A 23,877-nucleotide genomic window follows, 5' to 3' on the forward strand; every position below is an offset into this window, starting at 1 on the left:
AAAGTAAATGGTAACCACAACATTTTGTGCAGGACAGTACTACCTAGTGGTTCAAATCTACCGATAGGATAATGTTTTATACATGCAGTAAACTGAAGAAGGTAAATGGGTAAAGAAAAAACCCCATGTATCAACCACAATGAAGAATCAGTCTCTGCTTTCGGAGAATGGTAGCTGCTCTAACTTCTCAATATGTAACAGTGTGTATGTCAAATCTTTCATGGACATAAGTTTTTGTTTATCTGTCAAATTAAAGGGCAAAAAACAGGGCACTAGTGTTTAAATAATCCCAAAGGCACTTTCCCATTTTTCAATGTTTGCAATGTCCAACCAAATTGCATTACAGAGCGCAATAGATTTTGACCATGATACAAAGCAGACATATCATTCTGCAAAATGTCAATAACAGATAACACAATATTGTCCAAAGTGTAAATACGAGAAGACAAAGTGTTAATGCTGTTGTCGACCACCTATAAAACTTTACGCAGGTTGCTCTAGCTGTCGCATTCTGAAGCAGTGCAACAGGGCACTGCTTCTTTCTGCCTCTACTCGAACAGCAGGTTCCTCAACACGAACGAATGGTTTCTCAACGCGAGCGGTTACAGCCATCCGCGACCGCCCATATAGAGAAAACTCGCCAGGAGGTGGTCTGGAGTTAGTTTTTCCTCGCTCGCCAATTTAAAGTTGGCGAGCAAGGGAAAAAACTCCGCTATGCGGAGCGCAAAATAGGAACAAAATCAGCAAGCGGTGCGGAATTTCACACCCAGCCCTACTTTTTACAGCAAATTGGACTTTTCAATCTGGTAATATAGCCTTTCGGGTAAGGTGCTGTTACCTTCTTTAACCCAAAATGTCTGCTGTTGTGGAAGGAATTGATGATTACCATAGCATTTAACGTGGGAAATTACCTAATTAATCCGTCCGTTTAATTGGCTGATATTTTTATTCAATTCGCTGAAATGTCTTTGCTTCATCGATTTTTGACCTTAAGACATACTGTTTCTTTTGTGTTAATCGAAGCAAATTTACCACCCAGGCATTTTAGCAAATGAACAACATTGATAGGGTGTCATCTACGGATGGGCGGAACTCATGGAATTTGACTCTGCTGAATTCTGCAGTGTTACATAAAAACTCCACGAGATTTTGTGGAGGTCCACCAGATAATAAGTAATAAGTGCCGGACGGACTCGCTGTGATCCGGGTATTTCCCCGGTTTAAGCAAAGTGATTTGTGCTTCCCTCATAGAAGGGGGAGCACCCTTTTCTGTTTCACTTCCAAGAATATATATTTTAGTATAGGCAGCAGCACACCAATGTACTTTTTATAACAATCAGCAGGTAGGCTGTCTGGCCTGGAGGCTTTGCCAGATTGTTATTGCAGAATTCCCTCTCTTATTTCGTCTTCCTCAACATAAGCTGCCAGAAACTCCCTATGAACATCGCTCAGCCTTCCCAACGTCACTGAATCTAAATTCTTATCTTAGTCCACCTTCCGCACGCTCCGAGGTGTGTATACTTTTTCGTAGAATGAGGCAAAGAACTGTTAAATATCTGTGGTGTCTCTAACAGTTGAGCCATCCAGAATCCGAAGTATATCATTAGTGATGCGTGGCCTATGCGTCATTGCTGCTAGTGTGTGGCACGGTCTTTTCATCTCCCTGTTCGCCTTTTTTTTTTTCCTTTTTTTTTTCCAAGACCTTTATTGTGGCAAATTCATAACATTACACAGCCTGTAGCCTACAACCCTGGGGCCGGCCGCAAGAGCGAAAGGCACAGCGAAAGCGTATTGTACATAGATACATGCAGTCGGGACGGCAGTGTAAAACATACAGTTGGGTCTTGTGACGGTATTTATGTTTTTTTGTACAGTAAGGCAACCCAGGTCGTAACAAGCAGACCCAGGTACAACATTAAACTGGAGACCATTACCTCTGAAAGACAAATAAGATTAGTGCAGTTCACAAAACAGCGGCACGCACCAGGACCAGTGCACCCAAGAATAATAACAGCTAGTAAAGACACATCACCCCGGCGACAGTCCGGGGACCCATTGATCATCCTCAGCAGCCTGTTCTGTAACCAGAAAGTCAGTTAGAAAACACCATAAGTCTTTTGGTCTGGATTTCGCTGGCAGGTCCTCCTCATAGGTCCTGAGCTTATCCCTGCAACTGGCCATGTCCCCCAACCATCTGGCCACAGTCGGTTTCTTGGAGCAATTCCAGCATTGAGCTACTTGTCTCTTGGCCAGCAACAGTGCAATAACACAGAATTTACGTTTGAGGGCCTTAAATTGGGCCGTTATTCCCAGAAGACCCGTCCTTATAGAACACAGCACATCAGAGCCCAGCATGGCGGACAAAGTAGTGAAGACTTCGTGCCAGTAGTTCTGGACTGCTACGCATGACCAGGCCAGGTGTAAGAAGTCCGCCCCCTCCCTCCCGCATCGTTTACACTGGTCGACGTCTGATAAACCATATTTGTGCATGCGAGCCGGGGTATAGTATGCTTGGTGTAGGAATTTGAAGTGTATAATGCGGAGATTGCCATTGGGGGTAAGGATCTGGGTCAGTGCACATGTCTGCTGCCATTCCTGTTCAGTGAGCGGGTCGTCAAGGACCATGTCCCAACGCCTCTTGGCTTTGGCCGTGGAGTAAGGTAAGTCAGCCTGAGTTGAGGAGTACAGCCGGGACACCATATGGGAGGTGTCAGGAGATGCAATCATGAGTTGTAGGGGAGCTAAAGTGTCTGGTTCCTTTGGGAGGGTGGGGTAGTGTTCCCTTAATGCCCGTTTCAGCCTGTAATATGTAAAGATGAAAAGCGGAGTCTTATTCTGTATATACGTCATGTCATCTATTTCGATAAAGTCCCCCTCACGGAATAAATCGCCAACCGTGGATATGCCCACTCGTCGTAGCATGGACATGCCCACCGATTCCCCTGTGACCGATAGAGCCTGGTGATGTGCCAACGGCAGGGAAGGGGCATACAATGGTGTTTTATGCGTCAGTTGACCTAATTTGTTCCATGCTTTAATGGTGGCATCCACCGGATTGATATCTTGGGAGTGAAGAGGCGGGCGCTTGTGCGTGAGTATGGACGTGAGGGGTACTGGCGCTGCATCATCTTTCTCTATTGCTGTGTGTGTGAGGTAGGGGACCTCGTGAAACCAGTAAGCGGCAAATTGAGCTTGCGCGCAAAGGTAATACAATAAAAAGTCCGGGACACCAAAGCCCCCCTTGACATAAGGTAGTGTTAAAGTCTGAAGCTCTATACGCGCCTGTTTACCCGCCCATATGAGCTGTAGTGTGAGCGTTTTAATGCGACGGAATACCTCGGCAGGGGGGGGGATCGGGATGTTGTTAAACAGGTACAGGAATTTGGGCAAGACATTCATTTTAACAATCGCAATGCGATCTGCCAGGGACAGAGGGAGTTGTATCCAGCGCCGGATTTTGTCTTCCAACTTGGAAATGACGGTGCCATAGTTCTCCCTAATCACCACCTCCGGGTCTCTATGAAACATGACCCCCAAATAGCGCACAGGGTCAGTTTGCCAGACCAGCGGGTAGTCCATGTGGATAGGGTCAGCCCCATCAGTCAACGGGATAACGTAGGATTTTGTCCAGTTAATGGAAAGCCCGGAATGACCCTCGAACTTCACATATTCCCTTAGTAGTGGATTTAGGTTAGTAGCTGGATCTCGCACATACAAGAGCATGTCATCTGCGTACAATGATATGTGCAGAGGTCTATCAGTAAAACGCAGTGCCGAGGACTTGTATCCCTGTCTGATGCGACAAGCAAGTGGTTCGAGGGCGAGGGCAAATAAAAGGGGGGACAGGGGGCAGCCCTGTCTCGTACCACGGCCTATAGGGAAACCGTCGGATATGTAGCCATTCACTCGTACTCTAGCACCAGGGTTGGTGTAAAGTAATTTCACCCACTGCACAAACCTTTTAGGAAAGCCCATTCTGTGCAAAATAGTGATGAGATAGCTCCATTCAACTGAATCGAACGCCTTTGCGGCGTCCAACATGATAGCCACGGCCTTCGTGGAAGGCTGCAGGTAGTGGGATAACGCGAATAGTGTCCTCGTATTATGCGTTGTGGAGCGAGTGGGGATAAACCCTGACTGGTCAGGCAGCACCAAGTTAGTCATTAGGGGGGTGAGTCTGACAGCTAGGATTTTGGCAAGGATTTTAGAGTCGGCGTTTATGAGCGACAGAGGTCTGTAGGAATCGGAGAGTTCGGGGTCTTTGTGTGGTTTTAACAACGTGATGATCACAGCTTCCCTGAGAGTGGGTGGCAGTTCTCCCTGATCGAACGCCGCGCCAAACATCGCCACCAGATGTGGAGCCAGAATGTCCACATAGCGTTTGTAAAACTCATTTGTGTAGCCATCTGGTCCAGGGGATTTGTTATTGGGTAAAGATTTAATTATGTCCGTTACCTCCTCGACTGTAATTGGGGCGGCCAGGTGCTCCCTCTGAGAGTTTGATAGCCAGGCTATGGCCACGTCTTCTAGATAGCTGAATATTTCATCAGGGGAGGCTATAGCACGGGAAGTGTAGAGTGCGCTATATGCGTCGACGAAACAGGACAGTATGTCAGAGGCTTGTGTCTTACAATCCCCATCAGCGGACCGAACTCGTAGGACAGTATTGCGCTTTCTGCCCGCGCAGATTTTAGAAGCCAGGATTCCCCCAGGTCTTCCGCCCTCCCCAAAAGCCCTGGCCGAGTAGCGCTTGTCCATGTATTTGATTTCATCTTCCACATAAGCGCTATGTTCAGTGTGCAACTGACGTAGTTCTCTCAATAAGGAGATGTCTTGCGAGGTTTCGAAAGCCTTTTCCAGTTCCCTCATTCGCTTTTCTCGCTTAGTGATCTGGTGACGTATATCTTTTAGTATACCCACTGTAGTGCTGATACAAACCCCCCGAATCGTGGCTTTAAAAGCTTCCCAGAGTAAGCAAGGGTCATCTGATGAGGGTTCATTCAGCTGGAAATAGTCCACTATGGCCGCGTGTATAGTGTGATCATAATTTGAGTCAGACAAAGCTCTAGAGTTGAATCTCCATTGGAAGGGGGGTGGAGCATAGTTCGGGATAGTTATGGAAAGCAGGACAGGGTTGTGGTCGGAAAGTGTTCTAGGTAAAACCCTTGTATCTGTGGTCCAAAGTGCGATGTCAGTCGAGGCGAGCCAGTAATCTAGGCGCGACCAACTGCTGTGTACCGGTGATATGTGTGTCGCACCAGGTGTGACTGGGAACTTATGTCTCCAGATATCCGTGAGAGCCAGATCGCGCATTAAGTGATGCAGCTGCAACCTTGCTTGTTTGTGCGGTTCGTGTGAGTTTGGCGACCTATCTAGATCATCATCCAAAGCTATATTCCAGTCCCCCCCACAAATGATGTGTGCATCTCGACAATTTTGTAGCCGGCCCCACAGATCCCGAAAGAATTCTGGTGCGTCCATGTTAGGACCATATACATTTAGTATTGCAACCTTTTGGCCGCGTAGTATGCCATTTGTAATGGTGAATCTACCCTCGGAGTCACTAGTCGTCCCCAAATGCTCAAAATTCGTACCTTTCCGTATTAGAGTAATCACTCCTCTGGAATAGGAAGAGTAGTATGATGTGTAAGAAGATTCGGCCCATCGATCACCTAGGGTCAGTTTTGAGTTAGGAGCGATGTGGGTCTCCTGTATCAATGCGATATCGACCTCCCACCTTGTCAAGTAAGAGAATATCTGTCTAATCTTTTTAGGCTGTGAGAACCCCCTGACATTCCAAGTGAGAAGGCACAAGTGTGTTTTGTGTCTACTAGTGTTCACAGTAGCCATAACCCCGTGTTAGCATCGTACACCGCGTCTAAAACAAACATCGTAGCAGTGTGTATTTCAAGAGGCACTGGCCGCGCCGGTCTATGCAACATAAGCACACAAGTGATAACATAGGATCATAATCGTAATGCAGAGCAATCGGTTTCAAAACAAAAACAAAACACCCCGTCCACCCTCCCCCACCCACTTCAGCACCCCAAACCTGCCGAAGCCATCTTCCCCAGGAACAACCACCCCAAATACAAAGAGGACAAAATAAGTTCCCCATCCAAAGCAACTGTGCGGGGAACACCCTTTTGGAGGACCGCAGGGGGCACAGCTCAACACCCGAATGTACGGGCGTGGACGTCTCTAATGCAACTGGATTGGTGCCAATAACACTGCATTCACCTATCTATATGTCACCCATTCTCCAGTCACACTGGGCCGCAACCAAGCACAACCTCCCCATCTCCTAACCCCCCTCTCGCGACCTCGTTATTACCTGCGGCAATGGCCGCGCAGCAAGGGACCTGGCTAGCCAACAGAGCGCAGACTAACTGTGCGTCCACCACTACAGTGCAAGTGTAACATCACTGACCCTATTAATAGAGTCAACTGCAACAGACCAAAAGTAGTGTAAGTGACCCAACGCCAGATAAGTACACCCATCTGGGGTCGAAAGTCTCAAGAGCCATGCAGTGGAACACGACCTCCTAAGAGAGGGGGTAGGCACAGACCAGCCCATGGCATAGGTCGGGGGGGGGGATCCACCCCGCAAAACTAGGCAGATGGATGGGAAGAGCAGCATATACAGGGAACAGCCAGCAAAGTAATACCAGCATGTTTGGGACCATGCAACATAGCCTATCAATAAAAAGGCCATCCGGGAGGCAGTGTGAACAGGAATGAAACCATTGGCCAGCATTTAGACGTCTCCCATATGACCGGTGAACAGCAATACAGTAAGAGCGTGGAAAAGTGAACGGCCATTATAAGCACATCTGCAATTTTGCATAACTGGAAGACCTGGCAACATAGAATAAGGCACAAGAAGGAGCTGATGAGGCTATAGGTATATCGTCAATAAGAACATTATACAAAGTACAACAGAAGAAGCAGAGCTCGGAGTAAAGTTATTGTCAGGAGCCAGCTTCGTAGCAAAGTCTATCGCACGTGGGTGCAATGACGTGGCAAGAGAGTGAAAGTCAATTGGAAAATAACAGCGATGATGGACACCCCCTTACTGAGTGGTAGGTAGGGAGTGCCCAGTAGGGATTAAGCGTTGCGATACATTACCATCTCAGTCAGAGTCCGCATTTTGGTCATCTCGGGATGCCTTGGTCGCCTGTTTCCTGGCGTTTTTGATAAACTCCAGTGCTGCTTTAGGGTTTGACAAAATGACAGGTTTCCCTTCCCATGTTACCCTAAGTCTGGCCGGATACAACATGGCGTAGACGATGTTCAACTCCCGTAATTTCGCTTTTGCTGAAGCAAATTCCTTCCGAGCCTGCTGAACAGCGACTGTGTGATCCGGGTAGAATTCCAGCTTGTTTCCCTGGTGCGTTATTTGCCCCTTTTCACGCGCCAGACGATGGATGGTGTCTCTGTCGCGATAGTTTAAAATGCGCGCGACAATGGGTCTGGGAGTCGCACCCGGGGGAGGCCGCGGTGCGAGGGACCTGTGAGCTCTTTCAACAATGAAGACAGCAGACAGAGCCTCTGCTCCGAATAGATCCTTACATAGTTGCTCAACGTAGAGTTCCATGCGCCCAGTGTTGGTCGATTCCGGAACCCCCGTGATGCGTACATTATTGCGCCGAGAACGCGCTTCCAACTCTTCCTCCTTGGCACGTATCACTTCGAGGACCCTGTCCATTCCATTGCATTTCGCTGTGGTGTTTCTGGATTCGTCCTCCACCTCTGAAATCCGCGCCTCTGCCGCATCAAGCCGTTCCCCATGTTTTTCGAGCTTGTCCGCCATGCCATCCATTCTGCACGTCAGATGGTCGAGCTTGCCATTGATATCTTGCAGGTTCGATTGTATGGCTAGAAGAATCTTCTCCACATTGTTGCTTACAGGAGCCTCAGAGTGACTTCCACCCTCCGCCATGGCCTCAGCGTTTTTAGCGGGCTTTTTGGAGTCAAAGCTCAACTTCGGTTGTTGCCTATCGGGTCTCCCCATCATACCTCGCGAGGCGAGCTGGGCTTTGGTGGTCTGCCTCGTGGATCTCGGTAGTGTAGTTGGCGACCCCGTCTCGGCCGTGAATGTTCTCGTTGGTTGTGGGCGAGGGGGTGACCTCGGATGCACAGCGTTTTCGGTGGCCCACCTGTACCTCCCCGGCCGTCGCCGAAGACCGCGACCAGTGAATTACTCCCACGGAGTCTTGAGGCGGGGGAAGGATGAATTAGCGTTTGTAACACAATGTCCTGCAGTGTTAGAGCTCACGTAACAATAAAGGCACTCTGTTCTGCCCGGCACTTTGGTGTTGTGCAGTGTCAGTCTTATGAGTGTATCCCCAGGCAGACCTCCTCGGAGCGCCGCCTCTTGCTTGCCGCCATCAAAGAGCCCCCCACTGGTCGAGGGTATTCCTCATAGTGCACCCCGGCAGCTTCCTTGTCTGTTTTCTTTTATTTTCCCCCTTTTGTCTTTATTTTGCACCCTCACGCCCATCCGTGGTGTGCCGTCGCTCCAGCAGGAGTCCCCGGGCAGTGCGATCTCTGTGAGGCGGGCGCGCCTCTATGTATGTCAGTTTCGCGCCTCTTAGCGCCTCAGTAATGGGCTCCCTCCTCCGGGCAGCGAGGGACAATCACGCTGGGTGTAGCGCTCACCCCCAATATCAGCGCAGAAAGGTCAGGGGGGCAAAGGGCGACTCACCGCTCCTCAGCGCCGCAGGCACATCAGCAACTCACTGGCTCCTATGCTCCTGGTCGGAGCTAGGCGATTCTCACCGGTCTGGGCGCCGCCATCTTGTCGCCTTCAGGTCCCGAGGGGCACAGAATCAGGGATTAATCCTCGCCTCACCTCTACAGTTCAGCGCCGCCGTGGGGATGCATTCCGCCATGCAGTTCAGAGCCTTCCACTCCGCTGGACAGCAATGTAACTGACCTCGGCCGGGGTCCCGGATAGTCAGACTATCGGACAGCCGCCATCTTTATCGTCGCTCGCACCCGCGAGAAAATCAGCATATATCTCCCGATGTCGGCCCGTTGACCGAAAGCAGCTCACCACATCTGAAGCGCTATGTGATTCGCTCCATAAATCAGTGGTTGTTGGGCATATTCGGTCGGATCAGCAGTGTGTTTAATCCATGGATGTCGGACGTCCGGCGGAGCTGTGGTTTCACACAGCCATTCCGCTGTGCGCCCCCTAGCGCCTCCATCTCCCTGTTCGCCTTTGCATATTTTCTGGTATGTAGGCATTCTCTTTCAGCTGTCTCCTGAAAATCTGACAGAGCCACTCTGATCCACCTAGTCACATCGGGGACATCTGGAGCCCAACTGAGCCGCCAAGATTTTATCTTCCCTTCTTAAGTGAACAGTTGCTTGTGAATGGAACGCAAAACACCTCCACTCTTGGCTATACAAACTCCACGCATAGTGACATTAAAGGCTTTCCATATCCGGGACCGAGTCTTTTATTCCATCAAAAAAGCCTATGACCTCCTGCCCCAGTTCCACACAGAATTGATCATCGAGCAGGACTGTAGAGGAGAGTTTCCATGTGACAAAGGGCAGGAGTGTCTGGGGGACACAGCACCATCAGGTCCTGGGGGTGGTCCGAATAAGTGCGTGCCAAGTGCCTGACCCTGCTCAGCTACGCAACCAGTCCTCTAGATATGAGCAAGGAGTCCAGCGTAGACCAACTGTTGTGTACCCTAGAATAAAAGATGCCCGCCTGCATGCCCGCACTGTGGAGTGCAGTAACCTCCAGATGTCTAATTGTGCATGCTCTTCCATTATGTCACAAATATGTCGGGCAGCAAAGGTGTAGTATTCCTGGGTGTGCATGGGATCTATCTAGGGGCGCATTCAGTGCCACGTTAAAGTCTCCTCCCCAGAGTATATGAGTGGATCCAATTTCAACAATCTTCCACCACAACCTATTAAAGAAGTTAGCGTCATTTGTTTTAGGCCCATACCAATTAACTATGTTGACTGTTGTGAGGGCTAATCTGCCCAATAGCAATGTGACTAGGCCCTGATGTCTTTAAGTGATCCCTGGAGGATCTATGGAGTGCCTTTGCGAATAAGGGTAACCGAGCCTCTCGAATAGGTAGAATAAATGGAGAACTGTCTGCATGAGCCCATCAAGCTGCAGAAGAAGAACACGAGAAGTCGACAAGGTGGGACTCCTGCAAAAGATCACTGTGGATGTCGTGCCTATCTAGATCGGCAAGTATGTGTATACGTTTGCGGGGGTCCCCAAGTCCTATAATATTCCATGTTAGCCAGTTTTATATCATGCGTGCCATTGCCCACCACGTCGGGTCAATGTCTATCATCGTGTACGAGAGTGCAATGGACAAGCACCCCAATTCAGATTTCTAAACCAATGCACACATGAGCCAGCAAACATGTCAAATTTGTTCTAAGAAGATAGGCACAACAATTCAAACATCCCATTTCCAGTCCATCCCACACCGAGGAATGCCGGATTCTTTGAAAGTACAGACTAGTGCATTTTTTTTTGTTTTAGGTGTTTTTATTTGCCAAAAATGATAATTGCTAGAGGATGGAAAGAGGGTTGAGTCTCTGCCTTTCAACAGTAAGTGCTTTATGATCAAATTAGTTGTGTGATGTAATGCTATAAAAGAGATTGCAGTCCAAATCAATAGTGGGAGGACAATAATCTTGGACCATTGTCAGTCTGTGTTCTTCTCTTTGGCAGAAACATTAGAGGCATTACATGGCCATCATGGCAGTGGGCACTGCAGTTATTCCTCTCAATGTGTGTAAGGCTTGCGATAGGAAAGATGGATATTTGTGCTACAAGTGATCCAGACAAGTGTAATGGCTCATACTTGCAGGGAGAGGGGTGGTACTTGGGGAGGTTGGAATACATGGAAAGAAGAGGGAACGTTTGGAATAGCAGAACAAGTCAAGTGACCTGATTAAAGCAGTAATTTAATCATGGCAGTTCATTTCTCTGTATATTTAAATGAAAGATTTTGACAAAAAAAACTGTAAAGCAGAAAGACTCAGGAGCAAACATTATAGAAAGGCATAAAATATTGTTGTTTTGAGTCTTAAAACATGTTCAAATTTAACTGAGATCTTTTGTTTAAAGGTTCTCAGATTCTATTTGAAAAACTTGGTTAAAATTAAAGTTACTCGTAAATTTTACATGTGGCCACGTTACTTCTCAAACTAACAGATGTTTTTACTTACAGTGCGGCATTTGTATTTGCAATATTTCTGTGTTCGAAGAACCTGTTGAAATTCCGTGTGGACATGAATTCTGCAGAGCATGCTGGGAGGCGTGAGTACATTCTATGCAATTCTTCAAAAATTATCTGAACTCTTCGTTCCATTTACCTCTACATTGTTAACAAGCCATGGGATTCACCAAGTACATTTTGATGTGCTCAGCTCTTATGTGCAAATTTGCAGAAGAGAAAAATGACAACCAATAAAACAAAAATCATATTTAATGAATGTAAGCTTTTTTGTTTTTTGAAATATACTGTTAAACATATGCTAATCTCATTTGGCTGGTGTTTTACTGATGCAAATCTTTAGGTTGCCTCTTTTTATCTGGTGGTGCCATCCTCCGTGGAAAATTACTTACAATTTGTTAACTATATAAGCTCAAATACATTTACATTTACATTTGTTGACCTGTGAATCTAACCTCCAAAGATTCATCCTATCTTGAGATGTAGTAATCAAAACGTGATCTGTTTTTAGAGGCAGACACAAATGAATGTACATTCTGGTAAGAAAAACTCTTTCTTAAAATTTAAGCGATGATAATGCATAATTTTACTTGTAGAATGCTTGATTTATTTATTTGAGGAGTTGTATATAGTGCGAACATGACCCGTATGGCTATCGGAGCACTGTACAAAAGCAGGCATGTTAAACAAGCATAGATGCACATAGTTAATCATGTACATGTAATAAGTAAAGTGTACAATAATGCTAGCTGAACTGTTCCCCTTCAGATATGAAAGCTGATATGTTAAAAATCATTGTAATAAAACAGCTGTGGCTAGGTGATTACACAGTGCTTCACCAACATTATAGACCTGATGAGTCAATAATAAATTAAGCCTGCCTTGTCTCCGCATCTAGAATGAAATATGAGCAATTATTTTATTAAACCATTAGAATTAGGACTGTGAAATGTGTCACAAGTTAATAACTAATGGGGGCATAACAAGGGTTGGATTGGGGTTAAAATTCGGCCCGGGCAAAAGGGAGGTTAAAAAAAAAATGCATGGATTAGTTAACACTGGTGAAATACACCTGAAAATATGAGGCCACTTTTCCTCAGGCCCCCTGCCCCCGCTCAATATGTATATATTATTGGCCCGGTCCAGCGAGAGAAAGGTGTAATGATGTGAGCAGTCTAGTAGTTGGGTGTGGGTGGAGCTAGGGGATGGAAGGAAGAGGAGGAGTGAACACAGGAAAGGGGCAGTTAGAGTAGGGACTGGGAAGAGTAAGGAGTATACCAATAAAGCTCCATGAATACAAAAGTAGTGTCTGTCATGATTTCAAGCAGGACACTACAGCTGGCGACGAGGGTGGGATGAGGTGACCTGCCATCCCCTGAAGAAGCAAGAAAAACGTCCCTGTCCCGGGCAGCACGAGAAACGTGGTCGCCGTCTCGACAGGTGTTCCCCCGAAGAGATCGCCTCCTAAGGACCCAGGCCAGCGGTAATTACCCCAGCTCCGCGATTCATCGATCGTGTGGAGCCCTGCCTGACGAGCGCCGTCGAGCACCAAAGACGACTGGCTTCGAGCGCGACTTTGAGCCAAAATCGGGAGCTCACCCCGGATGCGTGAGATTTGGCACGCGGCTGCCGAGATACACTGCCACTGAAGAAAGTAAGTCGGGAGCCCACCCCGATCTTACCTGGATGCTGCAGCGACGCAGGAAAGTGAGAGGCAGTGAAGAAAGCCCACCGCCTCAAAGACCGGCTGCCGGTGAGTCGTGGGGAAAGAATCAGCCTCGAGAGAATGAATGGAGATGAAGTCTCGCGTGAGCTAAGAGTGTAGTAACGGCGGCCATCTTGAAATCGGGCAGCTATCAGGACATCCCCTATGTGTAGATTGCAAGCGCCCACTTTGAGGTCAGGCAGTATCAGACATCAAGAAATAAGCATTGTTACATGCAAAACAAGCACTGGTAAAAGCAATGAGCAAGCAAACAAGCATTGATAGATGCAAAACAAGCATTGGCGAAGACAAGAACGAAGCAAACAAGCATTGATACATGAACACAAGCACTGGTGAAAGCAAGAAGCACGCAAACAAGCATTGATAGATGCAAAACAAGCATTGGTAAAAGCAATGAGCAAGCAAACAAGCATTGATAGATGCAAAACAAGCATTGGCAAAGACAAGAGTCAAGCAAACAAGCATTGATACATGAAAAACAAGCACTGGCGAAAGCAAGAAGCAAGCAAACAAGCATTGATAGATGCAAAACAAGCGTTGGTAAAAGCAAGAAGCAAACAAACCAGCATTGGCAATGACCAAACAAACGTTAGCGAAGGCCAGAAGCAGGCGAACAAACATTGGCACATGCAAAATAAGCTTTGGCGAAAGCACTAAACGAACAAGCATAACAAGCATTAGCAAAGAACAAGTTCTCAAGCAGTGACAAAGAGCAGCAAGTGAGTGTCATCGACACACCTGCACGGACAAGTCGAATCCTCCAACAAACAGAGATGCGCAAACTGCGACTGGGGCGTCACATCTGCGCCCCCCGGAACCTCTGGCTTTGGTAGCGGGTGGGAGCATGGGCCCCAGATTGCAGGAATGGCTCGAAGACTGAGGATTACATCGAAGGATCAAAGGTCACGGGGGACAGAGACAAACTGATTGCACTGTTCAATCTAGTGGGAAAGGAAGTCTGCAAAGTGATCGGGGGCGGAGCTAGCCGGCGTCAATGGTGGACGCGTAAGAGCAGAGCTCCGCGGCGGCGCCATTGAATATTCGCCAATTATCCTCACCTGGCATCGAAACTCAGCCGAAAACGACAGCAATAGCCGACCCAGCCCCTGCTGCGCCTCCGCCCGGAGTTTGGGAGCGATCCGCGCTCGGCAACGCCACTTTTCCCCGCCTGCGAGGTGACGCGGGAACAGGCCTGGATCCCCGACCTCTCCTGAGCACCGAGACCGGGCTGCGTGCCCCGACGTGCGGCAACGCGGTCCTGACGGCGCGGCCCCTTCCGGGTCCCAACGGAGCTAGACCCTTTGATTCGCCGCAGTTACACGGCCACGTGGAGGTGCCCAGTCAGACACCTAGTGGGGGCTCCTGGAGGCACGAGGATTGAAGGTACGACGGCACAGCAGTGGGGGAGGTGGTGCGCCTCATGGCGACGGTCTAACCCCGGCGCCACACGAACACCCAAGGCCCTCCAACGATCTAGCCCCCTCCCAGCATAGGGGCCTGCAGAGCGGCCTGGAGCGAGACGAGAGCCCCCCCTCCGCTTGTCCTGCACTGATCAGGGGACTCGAGCAGTGCCACGGAGTCAAGAGAGCGAACGCCCAGCGGCAGCCTGGCCCTACCGGCGCCACTAGCGGAGCCTGGCACGTCCACCTGGCCACGGTAGCAGACCCTTGCACCCACCCTAGCAGCTGGCACACGGCGGGGACGAGCCACGGCCTGATCGTGACTGGCACTCATTGCGCCCACGAGGCCCCCAGATCGTCGGAGGGCAGCAAAGATGGTGAAAGGGGACAAGACCCAGTCGAAATTGTCGTTCGACCAACGCAGACAGAAGGGACCGGACCCCCCGTCCCCCCAGGCTTCGGGAGCTACCAATGATCCGGGCTCCTCACTCTGCGCGGAAATAAAAGGTATGCTCACGACTATGGAGAAGAGCCTACAGGATGGCATGTCGGCCATAGGCAACAAGATAGACGCGCTGGCGTATCGAATGGACCGCATGACGGAGAGAGTGGATAAACACGCAGAGAGACTTGATATGGCCGAGCGCAGACTGACGGAGGCTGAAGAGGCGCAGACGGAGTGGGACACTGATCGAAAGCAATTTGGCCGCCTGCTCCAAGTGATCCAGGAGAAGTCGGAGGACTTGGAGGCGCGCTCCAGACGCTCCAACATTCGCATAACGGGAGTGGCCGAATCGACCCAAACGGGTAAGATGGAGCTCTTTGTAGAAAAGCTGCTGAAGACACTTCTGGGAGATGACACGTTCTCCCCGATGTTCATCGTGGAGCGCGCCCATCGTACCCTCGGACCAAGACCTCCACCAGGCGCAAACCCTAGACCGCTGATAGCGAAATTGTTGAACTACAGGGACAGGGACGCAGCGCTCCGAGCGGCCCGTGAGAAGGGCTCACTCCAGTACGAGGGAATGAACATATCCTTATACCCTGATTTCACCACTAAAGTGCAGGAGGAACGGCGGCGCTTTCTCCCGTACAAACAACAGCTGCGGGACCTTGGGTTGGACTATGCTATGCTGTACCCGGCGCGGCTGCGCATCAACAGACAGGGCCACTCGCACTTTTTCACGGACCCCAAGGAACTGCAAAAATCCCTGAAAGTGTGGATAAGGGAGAACAGAGGAAATTCGGAGACGCCCGCACCGGACCAATCTGGCGCCGAGGACCTGGAGGAACAGGACTGAGAAGGAGAGCATGCACGGGGACACAACGGTGAACTGCTCCCACGGGGGGCATCCAGGATGCCCTTCCGCCCAGACACGAGGCAGACTCCCGCTTGGCCCTTGTTACGGGTCTGTTTGATTTACTGGACACCATCGAGTGGGTGAGACCCGAATGTTCTGGAATAGTGCTCCTGGGCTCACAACGCTGCGGTACGATGCTGCCCTGGGCGGGATCCCCCACATTGGGGCTGGACACGAGACAGGTCAGATGCGGTTTGGAGGGCGGGGGGCGGGGGCCCGGGCAATTGGCCGGACCCTAATGTTTGATTCTTTTTCTTGCTGGACTACTTTAACGGGGCGCTGCCGCGGAAGCAGCTTACATTCATAGTGTGGTGGTCCGGAAGGGACGGTACACGTCAGAAGTAGAGAGTAGGCTACCTCTGCCCCGGCGCTTCTAGCTGTTACGGCTCGGACAGAGCTTGTTTGGGGAGTTCTTGAATGGGGTTGCTGAAGGGTGGGGGGGAGGGACGTGAGGATCTCGGTCGCACCAGGTTGGGGTTGGTGAGCTGTGGGAGGAGGGTTGGGGTATTTTTTCTGAGTTTGGGGATGTTTGGGGGGGGTCCACAATGTGTTCCACACAGTTATGTATCTTGGAGGGGCCTGGAGGTGGTGGCACACGCCGGAGGGCGCGACAGGTTCTGCTGCTAATCATCAGATGGTGTTACTTTCTCTATGGCTGACACACTACCCGGCGGGTCGCTGAATGAAACTGAAACCCTTACGGCACTGACTTGGAACGTTCGGGGGTTGAATGATTATAGGAAACTCCGTAAGGTACTACACTATCTCCAAAGACACCACGTAGACCTGGCCCTGCTGCAGGAGACACACCTACCCAATACCAGTAGAATGCACACACATAGAGGCCTCCAGGGTCACGCCACATATGCTGGCTTCACATCACATGCCAGGGGCGTCCTTACGTGGGTAAACCCTAAATCCAAGCTATCCCTCACACTGCTGAAGGCGGACCCGGAGGGTCGATTCGTGCTGAGCAAATGTACGGGTAAGGGACATAATCTCCTGGTCATGAATGTGTACGGCCCGAACTATGACACCCCTGACTTTTATACAGCAGTAGCGGGACACTGTGTCGACTGGCCCGCAGGAAGCATGATCTGGGGGGGGGATTTCAACTTCACTTTTAACCCAGAACTAGATAGGTCGGGGGGACCCCTCAGGCGCCCGGCAGCAGCTGCGCAGAGAATGCAAGCGGAAATGGTGCGACTGGGACTGGTAGATGTCTGGAGGGAGAGGCACAGCGAGCGGGGGGGTTTCACACACTACTCTGCGTATCACAACATCCATACCAGGATCGATTACTGGTTGACGGCACTTCCCCTGCTGCATAAGGTGAGAGACTGCAGGGTGCTCCCGCGGACACTATCAGACCACTCCCCCATACTGTTAGTCCTGAACACTCCGCAACCGAGAATACCCCCTTTCACCTGGCGTTTTCCACCATACTCCCTGCTGGATGAGTCATTTCGGGCAGAGCTAGGAGAGGACATTGACACGTTTTTCTCTACTAATATAGGCACAGTGGATAGCTTCGGGACGGTGTGGGAAACATTTAAGGTCTACGTTAGAGGAGTGGTCATGGCCAAGCACTCCAGTGTCCTGAAAGCCATCAGGAACAGACTCTCACACCTTGAGGGTCGGATTGCGGAATGTGAGCGCCTACAGCTGGCTGACCCGACTCCGGATGGGGACGAGACACTGCGGGAGCTCCTGACAGAGTTCCACGAGGAGGCCGACAGGGAGGTCAGACATCTGGGAAAATACGCGACGGCCCGTACGTACGGTGAAGGCGACCGGCCGGGTGCACTGCTAGCCAGAATTATGCAGGGAGTCAGGCGAAGACAGGCAATCTCAGAATTGAAATCAGCGGCCGGGGAGACGTTAACGGCCGAGGAGGATATTCTGGCGGAATTCAAGGGATTCTATCAGGAGCTGTACTCTAGCAAAATCTCGGGAGTAGAGGGGCAAATTGACAATTACCTAGATTACATCAAAATGCCGTTCTTAGAGAACTGGCAGAGGGAGTTCCTGGCGACTCCCATACTTCAGGAGGAGATAGCGGACGCCCTAGACAGCATGAGGTCGGAAAGCGCGCCTGGAATTGACGGCCTAACTGTGTCCTTTTATAAGGCGTACAGAGACAAACTGCTGCCCTATCTTTCCACTCTCTTCGATGAAATCTGCGAATATGGCGCCATGCCCCCGTCTATGAGGGAAGCACTAATTGTGACGATCTTGAAACCAGGAAAGCCACACGATCTTCCGGGATCGTATCGCCCCTTGTCTCTTATCAACGTAGACGCGAAGATCTACGCTAAGGTGCTGGCAACCAGACTGGCACTTGTCGCCCCGGAACTGGTGGCCCCAGAGCAGGCTGGCTTTATCCCTGCCCGGAACCTTACCTACAACATCAGGACGGTCCTGGGTGCCATGCAACACACCAAACATGATACCAAGGCCATTGCAGTCTTCTTGGATATGGAGAAGGCGTTTGACTCCGTGGAATGGCCTTTCATGCGTAAAGTCCTCAGAAAACTGGGGCTGGGAGACCTGTTCCTCCAGCTGCTGGGTGCCCTCTACCACCGGCCGACCGCGAGAGTTCGACTGGGCGACGTGGTCTCTGAGGCCTTTACTGTGAGCAGGGGCACGAGACAGGGCTGCCCCCTCTCGCCGCTACTTTACGCACTGGTAGCGGAGCCACTGGCCTGCGCGATGCGGGAATACCACTCCTATGAGGCAATCAGCTACCCGACCTACAAAATCGGCATTTCCACATACGCGGACGACACGCTGTTGTACGTTAGAGATCCAGCGAATAACCTCTCATCGGTTTTAAGGGAGGTGGTACGATTTGGGTCCCTCTCGGGGCTGAAAGTCAACTGGCCAAAGTCTGTGGCATTCCCCCTGACCCCTGTGACTGAACCTTTCGAGATGGAATATCCACTACAGTGGTCTGTAGACCCGATCAGATATCTGGGCATACGGATACACACGGACCCTGATGTCGTGCTGAGGGAGAACTACGGGGTAGCCTATAGCAAACTGGCGGATGATGTCGAGCTCTGGATCAAGCTCCCACTTTCATTGATGGGCCGCATCGCCTTGATGAAGATGGTAGCCCTCCCGAGATTTTTGTTCCTCTTCAATAATCTCCCGATCGTCCTCTCTAAAGCTTTCTTTGCGACCTTAAACAAACTGCTTATCAGGCTCGCCTGGGCCGGCAAACAGCCTAGAATTCGCTGGACGGTGCTTCAACTCCCATACGAGCAGGGGGGGTTGGCAGCCCCGGACTTTGAACGTTACTATAGGATCGCGCAGGCCTCCCATCTCCATACCTGGATACATGGCGACCCGGACATACCGCATGTGATCCTGGAACGCCTATTCGCTGCCCCCACTCCGCTCCCGGCGACTATCTGTAGCCCTGGCGATCGTAGAGTAGGAGCACTGGACTCCATCCGCTCTACTAACCACGCTTGGCATACCATAGTGCGGAGGCAAGATAAGGTACTGCTGTACGCCCCTAGCATGCCGACACAATGGGCGCTATGGCTTCCTACACTGACAGAACCGGGTGTACACAGGGCTCTCGGTGAGCTGGGTGTACGCACACTGGGCGATCTATTTGAAAACGGTACGGTGAAGACGTGGGAACAGCTCGTGCGGGGCCGCGATCCCCCCTCCACGCTACACCGCTTTCAATATCACAGGGTACGCAGCGCTCTCCTGGACCACTTAGGCCCTGACATGGAGGAACCCCCTGAAATTCCAGAACTAGAATACGTCATACACGCTGAATCTCCGAGGAAGCTTATTTCTAAACTCTACAGCATGGGACACGCACACACGGCACAGCGATACACAAGGGCGCGACTGGCCTGGCAGACCGATTTAGAGATGCACATAGACGACGGAATGTGGACGTATTGCTGCGCGGCCTCCAGGCGAATTTCGCTAAATGGGAGACACCGCCTGGTTCACTTTAAATTTCTGCAACGAGTGTACTACACGCCGGAAAGGCTACACCGATATCGCCTCCGCGATTCGCCCCGCTGCGAGAGATGCCGTGCCCCGGTGGCGGACTTTATACACGTTGCCTGGCTGTGCCCGGGTGTTCAGAGATACTGGACCGAAATATTTGCTGAACTGAGCAGAATAGCAGACCTAGATTTGGACGTAGATCCCGCCCTCGCCCTCCTGGGCTACGCGAGGAATGTCCCGGCGCCGGTGCGCAAAATGGTCAGCATGGGCATGCTACTAGCCAAACGGGTAGTCGCGTCTTGCTGGATGCGAGGCCCGCTCCCGACTCTGAAGCGGTGGGCCAGTGATATGCTGTATTGCAACACGCAGGCGGAGGCGTATAGCGAACTCCTCCCTCCCCGAAGTCGCCCCAAGAACTTCTGGGAACTCTATCGGACCTATCTCACCTCCAGGGTGGTTGAGGATGACACAGCATCGGGGGAGGGTGGGGAACAGGGGGGCCCAGCGACCTATGACCCGCCATGACTCCAGCAGCGGCGCCCTTCCATAGCCAGCATCACCAAACACCGTAGGCTTTCTACCTCTCCCAACATAGCAGCCACGCGCGAGCGCCCGCGCACTCGGTAGGCCGTGCTACACACCACACGCCATGCCGCTCCATTAGACCACGCGTAACTTTCAGGGAACACGCAGACTGGGGACCGGTTGTAGGGGGTTGGAAGTTGGGGTTGGGGGGACGAGTTGGGGGGGAGAAAAAGTAAAATTTTTGGATATGTTAAACTTTGCACAGTGCACGTTACGTTATTGATGATATCACCATTCTGGAGCCGAGGCCGACTGGCTAGTACACTGGACTGTTCCTCTAACAGCGCTTTTTTTTTTGTGATTCTCAACTGACATTCTCCTACCTCCTTGATATGACGATCGGGCCAACCGCCGGCCCGTGATGGGATGTAGGCGAACGGCTCTGTATTCATTGTAATGTGCTGTTTTCTGATAAATAAATAAAAAAAAAAAAAAAAAAAAGTCTGCAAAGTGATCAAAGAGTTGCCAACGGACGATAAAGGAACATATGACAAAGTGCGAGCTGCATTGAACACAAAGTTTGTACACAAGAGAAATGAGGACTATGAGAGATATGTATTTCATCAAGCATGTCAAGACAAAGAGGAAATGATGAGCACATTCATATCCAGGCTACGCCGACTGTCTCAATATTGCAACTTCGACGCATTCTCAACGGAAGATGCCATCCGACTGAGTCATTGAGGGTTGCTATTCAGAGACACTACGAAGGCGGCTGTTAAGGAAAAGTCACAATCTCGATGAAATAAAGGAAATGACCAGAGTGCATGATCAAGCGGAGGAGCACGCCAAACGTATGGAGACGGGGCGTAGTGAAAGAAGAGAACAAGTACATAGGGTGCAAGACCACAACACTCGCAGAAGATCAAAGAGCGGCAAAGAAAGTCCCTGTGAGAAGTTGGCCCGATATGCAACGTTCGCTATTCTAGCGACCGCTATGTATCGTTCCAACGACCCTTATGGTATTTGGTTGTAAGTCAACCTATAGACCAGCTATCCTAGTAGCGTGGATACGAGCAGTCTAAGGCTAAAGACTCGAGAGGGCGTGTTAAGCCAGCTGTTTACCACACATGTACCCCTTGAACACCCAGTGAAAGGACACCACACAAGTGTTATGAAAATAAACAGGTTATTTATTAAGAATCACAACAGCCCTGTACTCTTTATGAGGACAGGGTACTAAGCACAAACCAAATCTCTTTAGCAAATACTTCAAGTGCACAATTAAAACAAGTGTCCGAGGACACGGAAAGGTTAAGGTCTCGGGCGGACCCGATAAGGCAAGTCGGAAGCGAGGGACTCGGGACCCTAGAGTAAGGAGGCTAGGCAGGCACCGAAATGCCGAGTTACCTAGCCACGAGGGCTGCGGATGCACAAGTCTTACAGGCGTCGGGGTCTTCGCTGACGAGCCAGGAGCCGGAAGAAAGGAGTTGCTGGCCGGCGACCAGTGCTGAATAGTTCGTAGAGATCCAAGTCTGGATCGGAGATTGATGAAACCTGAAAGCAGAGGGGACCAAGTTCGTACTACTAGCCAGTAGTCAGAGTGTACCAGGAAGGCACCGGTTGGCCGTCACCTCGACTAGGTGAGTGGGCGACGCTAGGCTCTGCAGTCTCACGGACCAGGAGGCGTTGTCGGCGACCACGGTGGAGGTGCGAGCTGTCCCACGAAGGATGATGCTGTCGGCGTCGCTGGGCCCAGGATGGGGCAACAAGCCTTGGCGGATCTCAGGGCCACGGGGTGGGCCTAAGATGGCGTCTTGAGTGGACCAGGAGGGTCCGGGGTGCTTCTCGCAAAGATGGAAGCAAGGGCCAGTCTGGAGCAACCAGACCAGCAGTGATGATTCTCGGATGTCGTCACAGAAGGGCACAAGCCAGCGGCGAGTGACCAGACAACGGGCTGAGCAGCGAGCAGAAGGGCCCCACGCAGATCGTGGAGATGCTGGGAGACTGCACTTCGGTGCTAGAGCGGCTCAGGGTCGGGGCTTCTCGGACCCCAGAGCACTCACCAGAGAGTTACCTCGATGGTCGTGCTGGTTTTTAAGAGCGTGCAGGTTCTGATGATGGCCGGTCCCTCGAGGTCTCGTCGCACCCACAGATCACAGCTGAGCTGATGACGTGGGTAGAGGTCAGAGGTGCCAGGGAAGCCGGTTCTCGTCGAGCTGGGCCGTCGGATCCTTGAGGAAGGACTTGCAGCAAACCGCAGAGTTCTTAGTTGGTGCCCGCTGATGCAGGGTGACTACTCCTTAGCCACAAGGGAGAAATCTTGAGAAGAGTCTTGAGTGTCCTTTCGTAGAAAGTAGTTCTTGATTCAAAGATGATCTAATTTGGAAGGGTCCCCGCTCCGGTCTTTATCCTAAAGAAAGGGGTGGGTACATGACTAGGTCCTGCCCTAAGGGTGGGACCAGGAAGGGGGGTAGTTACGCCCCTCTCCCCTGCCGGGCTTTCCCCAGGCCAGGGCCGTCGCCCCTGGAACTGGTTCTAACCGGCAGATGCGTAGTGAGCACCGGGGTGCCACTCCGCAGTCACCTTCTCGCCAAAGCCCTACCTACCCAGAATACACAAACCCTGTCTGGGACGGTGCGAACAGCGCCCTCGACAGGAAACCCTTTGTCCAAGTGCTCCTCGCTGGAAGGACTCCCAGCAGCAGGAGGTCAGACTTGTGTCTGTGGTGGCAGCATCCATTTTGTGGAGCTGAGGCTTCAGTTAACTTTAACCGGGGTTCACAGTTACGTACATGTCGTGTCCCTCTAGAAGGGTGGGATACTAACCTCATCGCCAGAATTGGTGAGAGGGCAGCACCCCGATTCGTATGACACCTTACTCGACATGCTTTGATAACGCGATACCGGAGTTACCGATATGGTACGCGTTATCATGGAACAGCCATTGGGTCTTGATTCCGCAAGCTGCAGCCGGGCTCGGCTCGGGCCTGAACCTAGCTCACACGAGCCCACGCACTCTGCCTTCAGGATTGATAAGGCCTGCCATAGGAGTGACTGATAGGGACTCGGGTGTCCATTGTATGGTTAGATATAGGGCTACTATACCTAAAGCGAAGGGTGGTTACACGTCTTCGCCCCAGCTGTCGTGCAGCCAGTTGTGTCAAATTTAAGAGGCCAGCCAGGGGTGGCATAATACATGCTGCAGCCCCTGGCGGCCCTGGGTAGACCTATGCCCTGCGTTACGGGGTCTGATAAGGTGGCCCAGTACCAATTGGTAAATGCACCTAGGGTACATATCGTAATTTAGAAAGAGAACAGCCAGGCTGTGGGTCTGATTAGCAGGCCCACAGCCAGAGAAAGTCGTAAACCAGTGAAACAAAAGCAAAAAATCTGGGTGATCATAGGATTGCAGACCCTACTCTCCTACATGACCCCCCCCCAAACGTCGGAACACTAAGCTAACCTTGACCAGGTGAGTCTTCTTGTTCTAAGTGGAAATATCTGGAGAGCCCATCGGCATTGCCATGATCAGTACCAGGTCTGTGTTCCACTGTAAAGTCCATCCCCTGTAGGGAAATGGACCACCTAAGCAGTTTGGGGTTTTCACCCTTCATCTGATTTAGCCACAAGAGGGGCTTATGGTCGGTCTGAATC

At 51.0% G+C, this 23,877-nt stretch overlaps 1 protein-coding gene across 2 annotated transcripts in view; it reads left to right on the forward strand.

Moving 5' to 3' along the window:
- Window positions 1-23,877, forward strand: part of ANKIB1 (ankyrin repeat and IBR domain containing 1) — a 429,345-nt gene that overhangs the window by 132,983 nt on the left and 272,485 nt on the right. For both annotated transcript variants that reach the window (XM_086941850.1, XM_086941851.1), the window contains exon 7: window positions 11,223-11,311. In XM_086941850.1, coding sequence (XP_086797976.1) covers window positions 11,223-11,311 — 89 coding nt within the window. The remainder of the gene's footprint in view (window positions 1-11,222; window positions 11,312-23,877) is intronic.

The sequence above is a fragment of the Lissotriton vulgaris genome, chromosome 10 (genome assembly GCF_964263255.1).
Source record: "Lissotriton vulgaris chromosome 10, aLisVul1.2, whole genome shotgun sequence".
Lineage (NCBI taxonomy): Eukaryota > Metazoa > Chordata > Amphibia > Caudata > Salamandridae > Lissotriton > Lissotriton vulgaris.